This window comes from Scardinius erythrophthalmus (genome assembly GCF_964197995.2).
Source record: "Scardinius erythrophthalmus genome assembly, chromosome: 7".
NCBI classification, from domain to species: domain Eukaryota; kingdom Metazoa; phylum Chordata; class Actinopteri; order Cypriniformes; family Leuciscidae; genus Scardinius; species Scardinius erythrophthalmus.
In genome coordinates, this window is record NC_138227.1 from 25018753 (window position 1) to 25033149 (window position 14397).

The following is a 14397-nucleotide window of genomic DNA, read 5'->3' on the forward strand; positions in this document are numbered from 1 at the left end:
AAAATCTGTTTTTGTGTTTGTTTTTAGTAATTGTTGGTTTGGTGTGTTTGAGTGCTCATTGTACAATTGCACAGCAAAAGTTCAGTGACATTTTTATTTGTGCATGGTAGAAAGCACACAGTGAACTCCGAGAAAATGCTACGCTTGAGCAAACAGTTTGTGAATAGGCTACTACAAATGATGCCCGTGAAAGAGACTGAACGCATTGAATAGGATATGTTTAGTTGGTGAATAGCATAGGCTACTATTACACAGTAGCGATAACGTTAAGCGCACCAGAATGAAATATAATATTCAGAAGTAAACAGCATAGCTGACTTACAGATTCAGTTAACATCCACAAATGAATAAGCGCGTCGATTCAGGGAGCAGTGCAAAATCAGTTTTTGTGTGTGTTTTTAGTAATTGTTGGTTTGGTGTATTTGAGTGCTCATTTTTACAATTACACAGCAAAAGTTCAGTGACATTTTTATTTGTGCATGGTAGAAAGCAAATACTGATACTGACATAATGACATACAATAAATGTGGAAAATTGAACTGCACGATTCAGGGAGCAGGCTACACAGGGAACTCCGAGAAAACGCTATTTAAGCTTTCATCGACCCTCTCTGTCTCTGGTCCTGGGCTGTGCTCACTCACTGTGAAGTGTGAGAGAGGGAGTGGCCAGCGGCTAGAGCGGCAAAAGCCAGTGTGTGCTTCTTTTACCGATATATATTTAACGATATATTTTGCATTTCTAATCCAAACAATGTCAAATTTGGCACTGCACTTACTCATGCCCGTAGCAAGACACCTGTCAAGTTTGAAATCCAGCGGAATAACGGTTCAAGACATATGCGAATAACACACACACACACACACAGACAGAAAGATGTTCCCGTAATTTATAGATAGATATAATATACAGAAGTAAACAGTGTAGGTGACTTACAGATTCAGTTAACATCCACAAATGAATAAGCGCGACGATTCAGGGAGCAGGCAACAGATATTTCTGTAATTTATAGATAGAAATAAAAAAGATGATCCCAAGTTACTTGGTTCTAGTCTTAAAACATGAAGTGATGGTTTATATATATATATATATATATATATATATATATATATATATATATATATATATATATATATATATATATATATATATATATATATATATATAAAAATGGAATCCTCATAATTCATTATACAGAAATGAACAAATAATAAGGTATAAAAAATTATCAGTTTTTTAGAAAGTAATTTCATCATCATGGGAGGGGTATCAAGTACACACATCTCTGGTAATGATAAATCAGTCAGACCAAGTAAAAAGCACAAACAGATCTGAAGAAAAACTGCTGTCACATCAGCTCTTCAAATATTAGGTATGCGACCAACAGTTTTGAAAATAAAGGTGCTGTTGTTGTGTCTTTTTTGTAACTAATAATGTCAAATATGACTGTATTTTTATTATTGTACTTTAAACAGACATGATTTCCGTATTTCTCTCGTTATATTAGTCTGAGATGCTGCAAACATTGCTGTTCATCTTAACGGTCATTCAAATGACAGACTGTTTTGGTGAGTGTTAACTTGTGTATTGTAATTTCATCATGGTTTTATTACTCGATTTATAGAGAACAAGTATATTTTCTTATGACTTTTTAGTCATGAAAATATTTCAGATATTTAATGTTTTGACTATATTATTTTACACAGTTTTCTGAACTTGTCAAGTGTCTGAAAATCCCATCATCTGCTGCACTTCTATGACTTTTACAGATATTTATTTATGACTTGTTCTGTTTTTCCAGTTTATATAACTGTGTAATAAGTGAAAAACAAAATAATCAATTAATAATGTCAATAGTTTAAAAATTATGTTTGTCCCTTTGATATGAGCCACTGATTTTAATACCATGTTGTAAAAAAAAAAATGAAAATACACTTGAAAATATTAAATTTGATAAAACTACTAGCCTGGGTTTCCCCATACTGCCTTGCTCGCAGTGCGATTTTATCTCAAATGAGACTTGGTCTGACGTTAGCCAGGCTATAAAACTACAGTATTGCGAAAGTTTTTTTTATTTTGGTTTTTCATTTCAGACCCTGATGAACCGACTAACTTATCCATTAGCATAGAAGACAACTTCACTGGAGAGGCTGGTTTGTGCATCAATGCATTCTGTTTTTTCACTGTCCCTCAAAGTGTCCCAGAACCCATTAGAAGAACCTGGTTCAAAGGAGATCCACAAAACCCAACTGTTGAAGTTCCTTGTTTTAACATTATTAGACCATGGTATGGCACTGAGAGAGAGTGCAGCTTTATGCTAAAAAACTTGGTTCAGGGTGAATCTGATGGTGAATACAGATTGAAACTGGAATGGGAACAAGGGAAAGTGTATATCTTTCCTCAAACAGTAAAAATTACTGTAAAAGGTTGGTTGTGTGTTTGTATGCATGCAGTTTTAACACAGAAAGTTGCACACACATCCAGATTAATTTATAGCATTTCTGACTCCAGTAAATCATTGTTTTTAGAGCTCAACCAGAAACCAACAATAAACGTCCCACAACTCACAGCGGGAGAGAAGGCAGAGATATCCTGCAAAGTTCCAGGAGATTGCATGAATCCCTTAGTAGATATTGTTTGGACAGGGATTGAGCCTGATGAAATTAGACCTAGAGCTTCTGGAGTTATTGGCAGTGAAAAGCACTATTCAGTATTGACTTTTCATCCTGAGCCTGAACATCACAATACTAAGCTCACCTGCACAGTCATTTTTCAAAAAAGCATACAGACCGAAAGTACTGTGATCCTTAAAGTAAGACGTATGTATCATTTCACTTATAACACATCATAATTTCAAATTTTAAGTAAGGTGATGAATACCATTTTTTTTAATAAACTTGTTATAATTTTTCTTCAGATGCCCCTAAAATCCTGAATAGCTCCTGTAGTTTGGTGGAGGGTGATGAATTGATCTGCATGTGTGTCAGCAGTGGTGTGCCATTACCCCAGATACACTGGACGATTCTGGACGGTGAATATTACAGTTCTGCTACAGCAACGAACACCAGCAGCAGCATCACCGTCTCCATTGCTAGTTTCAGGAACCTCAAAGCTACCACTGAATGTGTCAGTAAGAATCTCATTGGTATGGCAGAAGTGGAAATCCAGGTGCACTATCATTCTGAGAAACCCAAAGGTAGGCAGGACAAAATCATGCGTTTTAAGCATTTGACAATTTCTGCCATAGTGACAAACATCTGTATGAATTAACTATCATTCTGAAGTTGGCTACTTGTATGAAATTTCCTTTATTCTTCTCTCATTTTTCTCATGTTTTAGCAAGTTGGAGTTTGTCCACCCCTTGGATATTTTTTACCCTTTCAGTTGTTGTAAATGTCATCTTCATTTCCTGTTTGACTGTCATCCTACGGTAAGAACTTTATAAACTCAAGAAAATTATGTTGGCTGGCCATTTAGTGTTAAATGTTTGTATTAGTCTCTAATGCCACACATTCTACCATTACCATTTTGACAGAAGGAGAGAAAAACATAAGGAACCAAATGATGACAACCATGTCTACATGACTTCAATGAAGAGAGAGGAATCTGTGTATGAGACTGTTAAAATGTCTTCAGAGAGATCTTAGTGGTTTGATAAATACATTACAGCATTTATACACCAAGTGGCTTTTCTTACACAGGATAAAATATTACAGTTAGCATGCATATTAGCATGTGCTAATGTCTTAAAACTCCAGATTTAATGGCATTTATTTGTGTCACTTATGCCAGCAAAATGCTTTTGGAAAAGCAGTTTCACAATCTGTGTCTCATTATCAGTGTTTTAGAAGAGTTTTTTAATCCTTATTTTAAGATATTTTGATAAATAAAAACTGTGATTGTTGTTAAATGTCTTTCATTTTCTTTCGATTGTTTCAATACAGCATAAAATTATCTTTAAGATAAAAAGTTTGATAAAACTCAAACTGTAAAAGTATTTTGGCTGATTCTCTCAGGTCTACTTTGAAATTTCCTCTTTGAATCTGTTTGTCAGTTCGCTTTTCGCAATGTTAGACAGTAATATTAAGATGTCCCATGATCTTAATCGAAAGGGTGCCTTTCAATATGTGAGATAAATGCAAATGTTAAGAACAAACCAATTTCATTTTTAGATCCTATTCATGTTTAAATACTTTCTCCAGTCTCATCATAATATGCAGAGCCAACGTTTTCAGCATAAAATTAAGAAAGCTTATTTTATTTCATTTTGACAATATTTTTTCTATTTTTTTTAATGCATGTTTTTGAAAATTTTAGTTTAAATTTTGAGCATGTTTAGGTTTTTCTATGTGTACTGAAGCATTCCTCGCATTCCATTCATTCCTATGGGGGTCAAATTGACCAGCGAGGGAAGGAGTTGTTACTTTTTTTAATTTCTACCACAAAACCTCAATTTTTTTTGTGTATTCGTGGTTCAAGTGCGACACAAGTCCTAGGGTCATGGACCCCTCCGATGAACACTACATTTTTAAAACATTTTCAAACTAAATTTCCAGGACAAAATGACCCGAGGCAAAGATGAGGGTTAAAGTTTATTGATCAGAAACACAGTTTATATACTCTCCTTGTTATGCATATTCATTTATTATAGAACAAAGACTTTCAATACTGATTGAATATACAAATTAGCATTCCTCTTACTTCATTTTATTATACATGTAGATTTCTTTTTACCTCTTTTTAAGGTATCAACTCAAATGTTAGATAAACAAGTGAAGATGAACACAACAATTCACTATTGTGCACACAGTATTCTACCATGAGTGTGATGAGGCCAGGCCAGGATACCTAACCAAATTCATCCATGGGCGTTATTTACTGGGCATAATCTGGGGGACCTTAGTGAATTTAGATATAGCTTTTTTAGCAAAATTATTTATTTGACTTGGTGTCTTCAAATACAAACACTTAAAGGGATACTTCAGGATTTAGCATTAAGCTTTGTATTAGTAGAAAACCTGTAGTATTTTCGAATTACCGTGCTTTCCACCCTCATATCCCCCTGAGACAAGAGATTTGTGTATTTTTTGTCTGGAAAAAATCCTCCGATGACGCAAAAATCATCGGAGGATTTTCTGGCCAGAGGCTAAAGACTACAGCCAGTAGAAGGAGCTGTTCCGCATGTGTTCAGCCCGCCCATAGAGGGTGGGATCTCACTCACAGAATGTACACAGTATCAGCCGTCTTTCTTTGGAAACTAAGCTAGCAGGCTCTTGTTCTGTGGAGAAAGCTGAATAGTAGGAGAAAGCTGAGTAAGTAGGGGTTACCATCCTCCTTTTCCCCGACTTGTCCGGCCGTCGAGATCGTTCAAAATGTCCGGGATTCAGCTTTTGCGTTCTGCGGTCGCCATTCATTGTTTACATGCACACCTCTTGTTTCAGTCTAACTGAATTCATTCCGATTGGTGAATCTGAATGTAGTGTTTACATGAACGCTAAACAAGTGATCGGTTGATGTGCGTTTTAACATTGCTAAGAAAATACCCGCTCCACCGTGAGAGATGCGAGACCCGGCGCGTCTCAGTAATGACGCCACCGGCCTCGCGCAGTTCTCCCGCGGCCGTCAGCCTCGTCCTGCTCGCCACAGTAAACATGATGAATGGCGACTGTAGAACGCAAAAGCCGAATCCCGGACATTTTGGGCGATCTCTAAATCCCTGGCAAACTCATCACGTAGGCTAGCCTTGTTGTTTGTTTTCAACTGCGCTCCCTTACCGGTAGGCGTGGCCTCCTAAGGCAGCGAAGCAAGTGCATTCTGGGAGTTGTTGTCTTTCATCCACATAAGCCAAAAATACATTTTCTGGGTTTTCTCAGTCTAGAAAGCTCCAAATTAAAAAAATTCTTCTACTTAAATGACCTATTTTAAATACACATTCATCTTCCCAGAGGTGAAGTATCCCTTTAATTTCTTATAGATATATACATATGTATGGTTAGACTGGTGCCTATCGAAAGAATGTAGATTTGTTAGCATTGTTAGTCTAACAAAATACAAAAGAACTGTGCAGGTTAATATTGCAAATCAACAAAATTTACAATAGTCTGTGTGATTATTGAATATGCAGTACCTGAACATGAAGAAAGAGATGGACGTCTCCTTGCTTATATCATCAGTCAGCCAAACATGTTTGACTATGTTAATCTCTCCACCCATTGCATTGGCATGGCATCTGTGATGGCATTTAAGGATCTAGGCATAAGAGTTTGACTCAGGGTGCAATTGTCTCTTTGTCTCTCATGGCAGCTTGCTTTCTTTATCATCTCTGCATTAACTCAAGTCTTTCTCCATGCCGGCCTCAGAAGTGTCAACTTCCACCTTTGTGGGTGAGCTGAAGGCACATCAACCAATGCCTCTTCTTTGCATCTCTCTCCCTCACCTGTTGCACGTTGAGGCAGCCATTCAAAAAGCCATCTGGTCTCATCTAGAAATTGAACACTCAGAGAACTGCATGAATCACTGCTCTGCATTTCAATCATCTCTTTGCAGAATGGAGGAAACAGCAGTAAACTACTCTTAATTTTCTGGGTATATTACAATGATAATCCTCACAAATACATCAGCATGACGTATGGTAAAATTCAGACTTCATTCATAATCTACTTCTATATTCACATATAGGGTTCAAAATAATCTAATGGATATCTTAGTCTTAGTTACTAAGATATCATGGTTCCTGTAAAATGTCTTTTATATGTCTGTTCAAAACTTCTGTTTAACCTATAGTCAACCAATCTTGTTAATCAGCACAATGCACAAGTTATTTTATTTACCAAAATATAGAACAGAGCAATATCTTTGTTGAAATGCAGTTCATATTTTACTTTCTATTTAATTATCTGTGAACTCTCACTCCTCAAGTTTGTGTACAGAAAATAAATCAAATCTCAAGAAATTCTGTTCAGCCAAATAATCTAAATACAATTGCACATGTCAGCGTGATTCATCGTCATATATCTAATCAACAGGGTTTTGCCCTAGTTTTGGCTTAGTTGGTGTCTGATGTCTGAACACAATGCTTTTAAAAACAGCAGCGCGCCTGATCTAATATGGCAGGGACAGAACAGAGCAGGAGTGGATTTGTTTCTTCACAATATTAAAATGAGGAAAATGGAGGAAAATAGTGGCAACAATTTCAATTGAATCCACATGCTCTGGATTGTGAAACTAGCACAACAGTTGTAACCCTATACAGTATGGGATGCACCCTTCAATAGTAATACTTAATAATTTCTTCAGTTTGACTGAGAAACACCACAATCCTGGAGGGACCTATATAACATCTTCACTATTTTCTTAGCCTATATTGGGGAAAACCACATGACAGACAGGTAGAAAAAATAATTTCAATTCACTCTAATCTGTTGTGGATCCCACTAATGACACCATAGATATGAAAAATCTAAAAAAAACATATCTCTGTTGTTCCGTCCGTGCTGCTTTAGATAATATTCAGGCAGGCCCAAATGGGAAGAATGAGACTCACAGACGTTGCATCAAAACTATATGCAAAAAATAGTACGCAAAGAGTAGTATGTCTGAATATAGGCCCTGTCCCAAATGGCACACCTCATATGCACTTTCGGTCATGTGGACTGCCTCGTGCGCGTGTCCGTTAAGTCCGTGAGACCGTAGGGTGTCCCGTTTGTCATTTTAGGCCTCAGAAGGTTGCTTGCGAGCGCCCCCTTTGCGGTCGATATGCGCCCTCGATGCGCACTTTTGCCGAGCCCGCGCAGCAGACTTCTTCCCAACAGTCAAAGCGGCATTACATCACGTAAGTGCGGACTCAGAGGAAGACCACGAGTGCTTAGGGTGCCATTTTGGACAGGGCCATAGTATTCAAAAAACAATAGAAGAAAGAGCAAAAGTACCACTTCCGGTGAGATTCTGAAGTGTGCGATTGACACTGTGAACATCCACCTGGAAATTGTGTACTGTATTCCACCCTTCAGTCCACATATTCTTCCAGTCACCCTCCTTTCGCTGCAAGTAAACGTTCCATTCAACCTCAGAAGTCAGGAGTTCCACCCTCTAACAATGCTATGTCTGTAACAATTCCCTCAAAGACATCATCCAAGTTTGAAACATTTACATCCACTGCCTCCAACAAGTTTGTTCCCATACCTCAACAGTTATTTGTTTGCATTAATATTGGAGCCTGGAAAGGAAAGGCCTTCGTAAATACGGGAGCAAGTTATACTCAGTCCCCATGACAACCTCCATCCCTGGACACTTCACAACAAAGTCTTTTCCATACGTGCTGTCATCCTCACCTCCAAATTCCTGGCATACTCTTTAGTCTTAGGTTTGGACTTCATTTTTTTTCCAGTGGACTGCAGATAAATGTAGCTGACAGGAAATATTAATTCAAGTCAACTCCCAATGAAGAGTATCCTTTCCCACTAGGACAAGCCAGTTGCAGTTGGAAAACCCCATCATATGAAAAAGAGACCACACATCAAAAGTTCAAACCAGACACTTTCTCTAGATACTGATCACTATGTACCGTGGATAACCAAACCTTGATAGCTGCTGCAGTATTGAAGGCACACTTAGCACTGATAGGAAAACAACAGTTATTGCACCTTCTATCATCCTATACAAAAGTTTGTCCTCACCAGGCCAGCTTGGAAGGACGACTGTTCTTCAGCATCGTCTCTACACCACTCATCCTGTACCCCATTAAACAAAGGAGAAAAACGTGTAACACCTGAAAAACAAGCTGTTGTCAGAGAACAGTTTAAAGAAATGTTGGAAAAGGGCATTGTGTAACCATCACATTCTGCCTGGGCATCACCTGTTGTGCTGGTCCCCAAAAAAGATGGGAGCTTAAGATTTTGCGTCTATTACCGTAAGGTTAATGCCATCACAGAGAGGGATGCATATTACCGAACATCACAGAAATCCTGGAGTCCCTCCCAGGTGCAGCCATATTCTCCACCATTGATTTAAATAGTGGTGACTGGCAGGTAATGATGGACCCAAAGAGCAAGTTGAAAACGGCCTTCATCACTTCCTCAGGTCTGTATGAGTTTAATGTTATGCCTTTTGGATTAAAGAAATATTCCTGCAACGTTCCAGAGGCTGATGGAGACTGTCTTGGGAGAGTTAAGAGGAAAGATGTGCTTCTTATATATTGACGATATCATTATATACTCAACCTCTCTTACTCAGCACTTCCATGATCTTCGAATCATCCTTTCCCATCTACAGTCAGCAGGGTTTATCATCAACCTGAAAAAGAGCAAATTCTGTCTTCATTAACCTTTCTTAGACATGTGGTGAGCCTTAAAAGTATTTCAGCAGATCCCAGGAAAGTGGAAGCTATCAGATTGTATCATGTGCCTAAGAATCTGAAGGAGGTTCAACATTGTTCCTCATTTGTCTCAAATTGCTGAACCCATCAATGCCCTGAAGAAAAAAGGACACAAGTTTGAGTAGACCTCACAGTGCCATCAAGCTTTCAATCAGTTAAAAGCCTGTCTGATTTCTCCACCCATCCTGGGTCATCTTAAACACCCATTTGTGGTATATACAGATGACAGTGACAGTGGTCAAGACTTGAACAAAGCTGAAACTAATTATTCCACCACTGAAAAAGAATGCCTTGGTGGTCTGGTCTTTAGAACGGTGGCAACACTATCTGGAACCGAAATTGTTCACCATTGTTACAGACGATTCAGCATTGCAGTGGGTGATTAATTTCCACCAGCACAACCAGCCGTCTAATCCGTTAGGCTCTTCTCCTACACAAATTTGATTTCGTCGTTGAAAAATTTTCTGTATTGAAAAAGACAAACTTAATGTTGCACCTAATGCCTTATCTTTGATGTATGTCAAACCGGAGTGTTGTGAAGGAGTGGATTCTGGAATCCACTGCTGCTTCAATGTATATCTAATGAGTGATCAGTGTATTAATCAATAATGTTGAATGACTTATGGCTTATGAGATTTTACTTTGTTATAGAAGTTACCAGTGTTATTACTGAAATGTTCTTTTCATGTATTCTCTAATGTCTGTATTTGATGCACATGCCAGGAATGCAGTAACAGTGCTTGCTCATTTAGCCCGGCTTCCAGAAAGAAAATATGGACTCGTTTTGTGTTTGAGAAAGGTCTTCAACATGTGTCAATACATACATCTGTTTTTCTAGGGTACCCTGACAACTAGGTCACATGGGTCATTGGAACCAATAGTTTAATTGACCATTTCTTAGCTAAAGTCTTTACTTTACTGTTAGATTAAAGTGTCCTCTCATTGAGAGAAAGAACATTATCTTGATGTTTTGAGAAGAGTTTCCTGTTTATTGTTAGAGCCTGGCCATATCCAACCTTGAAGAAGCTGTGTGTCTGTGTATGTGTTAGTATTCTTGGTTACAGGTTAAGGAACAAGTGGCATTATTGGAGATTGACTAACTTGTTTTCTTCAACATGTTGGCGCCCAGCAACCCAGAACCTGGAAGGTCACGACGGCACCTAAATTCAGATCCAAGTGTTAGCTGCATAATCGATGGAGATATGATTCAGTCTATCTCTTTTATCTATTTCTTAGCCAATCAGAATCATTCAACCTGAAGTAATGACGTAGCTTAGGGTGAAGGGTATAATAGCTGTGATCTTTGTAAGTTGTAACTGTAAGAGGGCGGCCTACAAACTCCTTGTGAGTCTTGAAGCTGACTTCTGCCTGATGAAACTGCAAACTATCATTGCCAGCAGCCATATCATCCTCTAGCCCAAGACTGGTTGCCCACTGAAGCTAAGCAGGGCTGAGCCTGGTTAGTACCTGGATGGGAGACCTCCTGAGAAAACTAGGTTGCTGCTGGAAGAGGTGTTAGTGAGGCCAGCAGGGGGTGCTCACCCTGTGGCCTGTGTGGGTCCTAACCATAGACTGTAAAAAAATATGGACGACTCCCCTTCGCTCTCTTCCATTGGTGAGAACTGAAGCCGCCAGAGTCCCGATATGGCGCTGACATCTTGGAACTTGAGTCTGCGCAGTAGCGATTTCGGGACCAGACCTGCGCAGTAGTGAGCAGGAAGTAAAGCCGCGAAATCAACGCTCCACCAGAGCTCCACCCTCACTCTCGCAGGGAAAGTGCATTCTGCACACTTTTTAAAAAAATTGATTGCAGTACGACAAGAGGTTTGTTAAAATAAAGTAAATACAATCTCCTCAGTCCTCCGAAGATCCCGAAAAAAATGTCCGTTGGTGCTTCAGTGACTACTTCGCTCGGAGAACCTGTCAATCACAGCTGTCAATCATGACGTTACACCACCGCATCACGTAACTAACTAAAAACCAACTTATTTTGGAAACAGATACTAGAACTTACATCAGCGTGATAAAAACGACAGCAAATGAAAGAAACCACCTTTGGAAAAAAGATATTTGAAGTGTAATTTAATTGTTTAGTTGGTCTCGCGTCCCGTTGAATAACATGGGGAGGCGGGGCTTATGACCTATACTAGGACCAGTCACCGGGGGGCGATCGAGACGTTTTGGCTTCACTTTTCAGGGCTTGTGCGGCACGCTTGGTCCTAACACCCCAATATAGTGATGGGGAGACTATACTGTCGAAGAGCACCGTCTTTCGGATGAGACGTTAAACAGAGGTCCTGACTCTCTGTGGTCGTTAAAAATCCCATGGCACTTCTCGTAAAGAGTTGGGGTGTAACCCCAGTGTCCTGGCCACATTCCCTCCAATGGCCCTTGCCAATCATGACCTCCTAATAATTCCATTGACCATTGGCTAATACTCTCTCTCACATTATCCAAGTGGATGCTGCACACTGGTGGTGGTTGAGGAAAGATCCCGACATGATTGTAAAGCGCTTTGGGTGTACAGTAGTACATATGAAAAGCTCTATATAAATTCCTCATTCATCTTCAGTAAAAATTGTCTTTAATTTATTATAATTCTGACTCTTGTCTTAAATTAACTGCACTTCTAACCCCTGGTCTTAATTAATCATATCTGGTCCTTGGGTCTTTAACTGTAAATCCCCTAACAGTTGCCTGTACTCAACCCGCAAGCATGATCTGTCTTTGCTACAGTGTGTTGCAACTGCTAGCTTGCCTGTTGGTCTATCTATCTGATCCTCAACAAACTGTTGTGTGCAGTGTGAATTTTGGTTTGGGGTTGATAAGTGGCTGTCAATCTCATTTCCTTTTTGTAAATTTTGTAGTGATGGGAAAATGAGGCTTTCTGGAGCGTTTGAGGCTTTCATCAAATTGTGCCGAAAAACGAAGCTTTTAACACAATTTATGTTAGGAAAGTATAGTGTTAAATCATTTAAATATATAATGCCTCCTAGATAATTATTTCCCTTTTTATGCATGAGGTGGGGTCGTGAAGCGCCAACTTTTTCAAATCAGCTGTTCCAGCCTTCCGATACTGCATGACGTTCGAAGCTTGAAACGTCATCAATCACGTGGTATTGTCATTTCGATACAAGCATCGGTACAGTGTGTGATACAATAGTGCTTTGAAAACTGTGTTGGAGCATCGGAGCCCAGGTATTTTGATAGGGAATTTAGTTTTTCTGTTAGGAGTTTGTTTGGTGTTTGTTTGTTGTTTTGGCTTTTGTTCACCCCTGAAGTTGTGCTTTCGCCTGTGGTTCTGTAAAAAAAAAAAAGTGTACAAAGCATCTTTGGTTGCCAATTCCAGTTTATGTTGCGGCCTCACCCTAGACGAGGTCGTTACATGCCATAGTGCCCATATGTCAAACATCTGTATGAATTCTGAAGTTGGCTTCTTATATGAAATTTCAATGAAGAAAGAGGAATCTGTGTATGAGACAGTTAAAATGTCTTCAGAGAGATCTTAGTAGTTTGATAAACACTTTATAGTTGAAATAAAGCTTTTTGTTCAGTTTATATATCAAGTGGCCCTTCTTACACATTAGCATAATGTGAAACAGCATGTATTTTAGCACGTGCTAATGTCCTAAAATCGCAAATTTAACATGTTTTAGGCTATGTCCTTTTTACTTCATGCCAGCAAAATGTTTTAGAAAAGATTTGTAATCTTTGTTAAGACTTTAATTTTAATTAAAAGTTGTGATTGTATTCAAAGGTCTTGTGTTTCAATACATTTCATGCCGTTAAAAACTGTGTTCGTTTAGTGTTTTACTGTTAAGGATAGACGGTGTAACGCAAGTATTGTGCAACAATAGACATCACCGCTGCTGAAACTGGAGACATATCAAGATCAAGAAAAACAGCACCAATCTGATCGCAATTAATACTGCTGTCACATCAGGTTTTATGAGCTTTTCAAATATTGGGTAAGTGATCATTGATTTCGACATCATTTTAACAGTTCTAGAAATCATTTTTTTGTCTATTTTCTTTGCTATGATGCTTTTCACTGATACATTTAAAGACAATGTAGAAGACAATTATTAAACTTAAGTCCACAGTCTGCCTGATCTCTTGCTTTGATTTTGTTTTTTCATTTCAGACCCTGATGAACCGACTAACTTCTCCATTAGCATAGAAGACAACTTCACTGGAGAGGCTGGTTTGTGCATCAATGCATTCTGTTTTTTCACTGTCCCTCAAAGTGTCCCAGAACCCATTAGAAGAACCTGGTTCAAAGGAGATCCACAAAACCCAACTGTTGAAGTTCCTTTTAGGGTCAGTTCTGCTGGACGCTTTCGTGGCGAGAGAGAGTGCAGCTTTATGCTGAAAAACTTGGTTCAGGGTGAATCTGATGGTGAATACAGATTGAAAGGAAATGGGAACAAGGTAAAGTGTATATCTTTCCTCAGACAGTAAAAAAATACTGTAAAAGATTGGTTGTGTGTTTGTATTTCTGCATTTTTAACAGAGAAAGTTGCACACACATCCAGATTAATTTATAGCATTTCTGACTCCAACCAACCAGAAACCAACTATAAACGTCCCACAACTCACAGCGGGAGAGAAGGCAGAGATATCCTGCAAAGTTCCAGGAGATTGCATGAATCCCTTAGCAGATATTGTTTGGACAGGGATTGAGCCTGATGAAATTAGACCTAGAGCTTCTGGAGTTTCTGGCAGTGAAAAGCACTATTCAGTATCCTGAGCCTGAACATCACTATACTAAGCTCACCTGCACAGTCACTTTCCAAAAAAACACACAGACCGAAATGGATTACTGTCGTGTTTGTTTTGCGTGGTTTTGGAAGCATCAACTTTCAGGGATCTATCCACTTGAACTGCATCCGAAATGGCATACTTCCCTACTATATAGTAGGTGAAAAACAGGATGTGACAGGAGTAGTATGTCTGAATTCACAGTACCCATAAAAGAGTAGACAAAAGGTACCCGGATGACCTACTTCTTCCGGTGAGATTCTTAA

General features: G+C 38.8%; 1 protein-coding gene across 1 annotated transcript; it reads left to right on the top strand.

Moving 5' to 3' along the window:
- Positions 1–1510: 1510 nt before the first annotated feature.
- LOC308693761 (sialic acid-binding Ig-like lectin 10) lies at positions 1511–13742 on the top strand (the record flags this gene model as incomplete). The annotated part of the gene is made up of 6 exons (XM_081370858.1): positions 1511–1565; positions 2091–2423; positions 2526–2816; positions 2915–3193; positions 13515–13574; positions 13618–13742. 6 exons carry the CDS (start codon positions 1511–1513, stop codon positions 13740–13742), a joined length of 1143 nt encoding a protein of 380 aa, XP_081226984.1.
- Between the last annotated feature and the right edge of the window lie 655 nt (positions 13743–14397).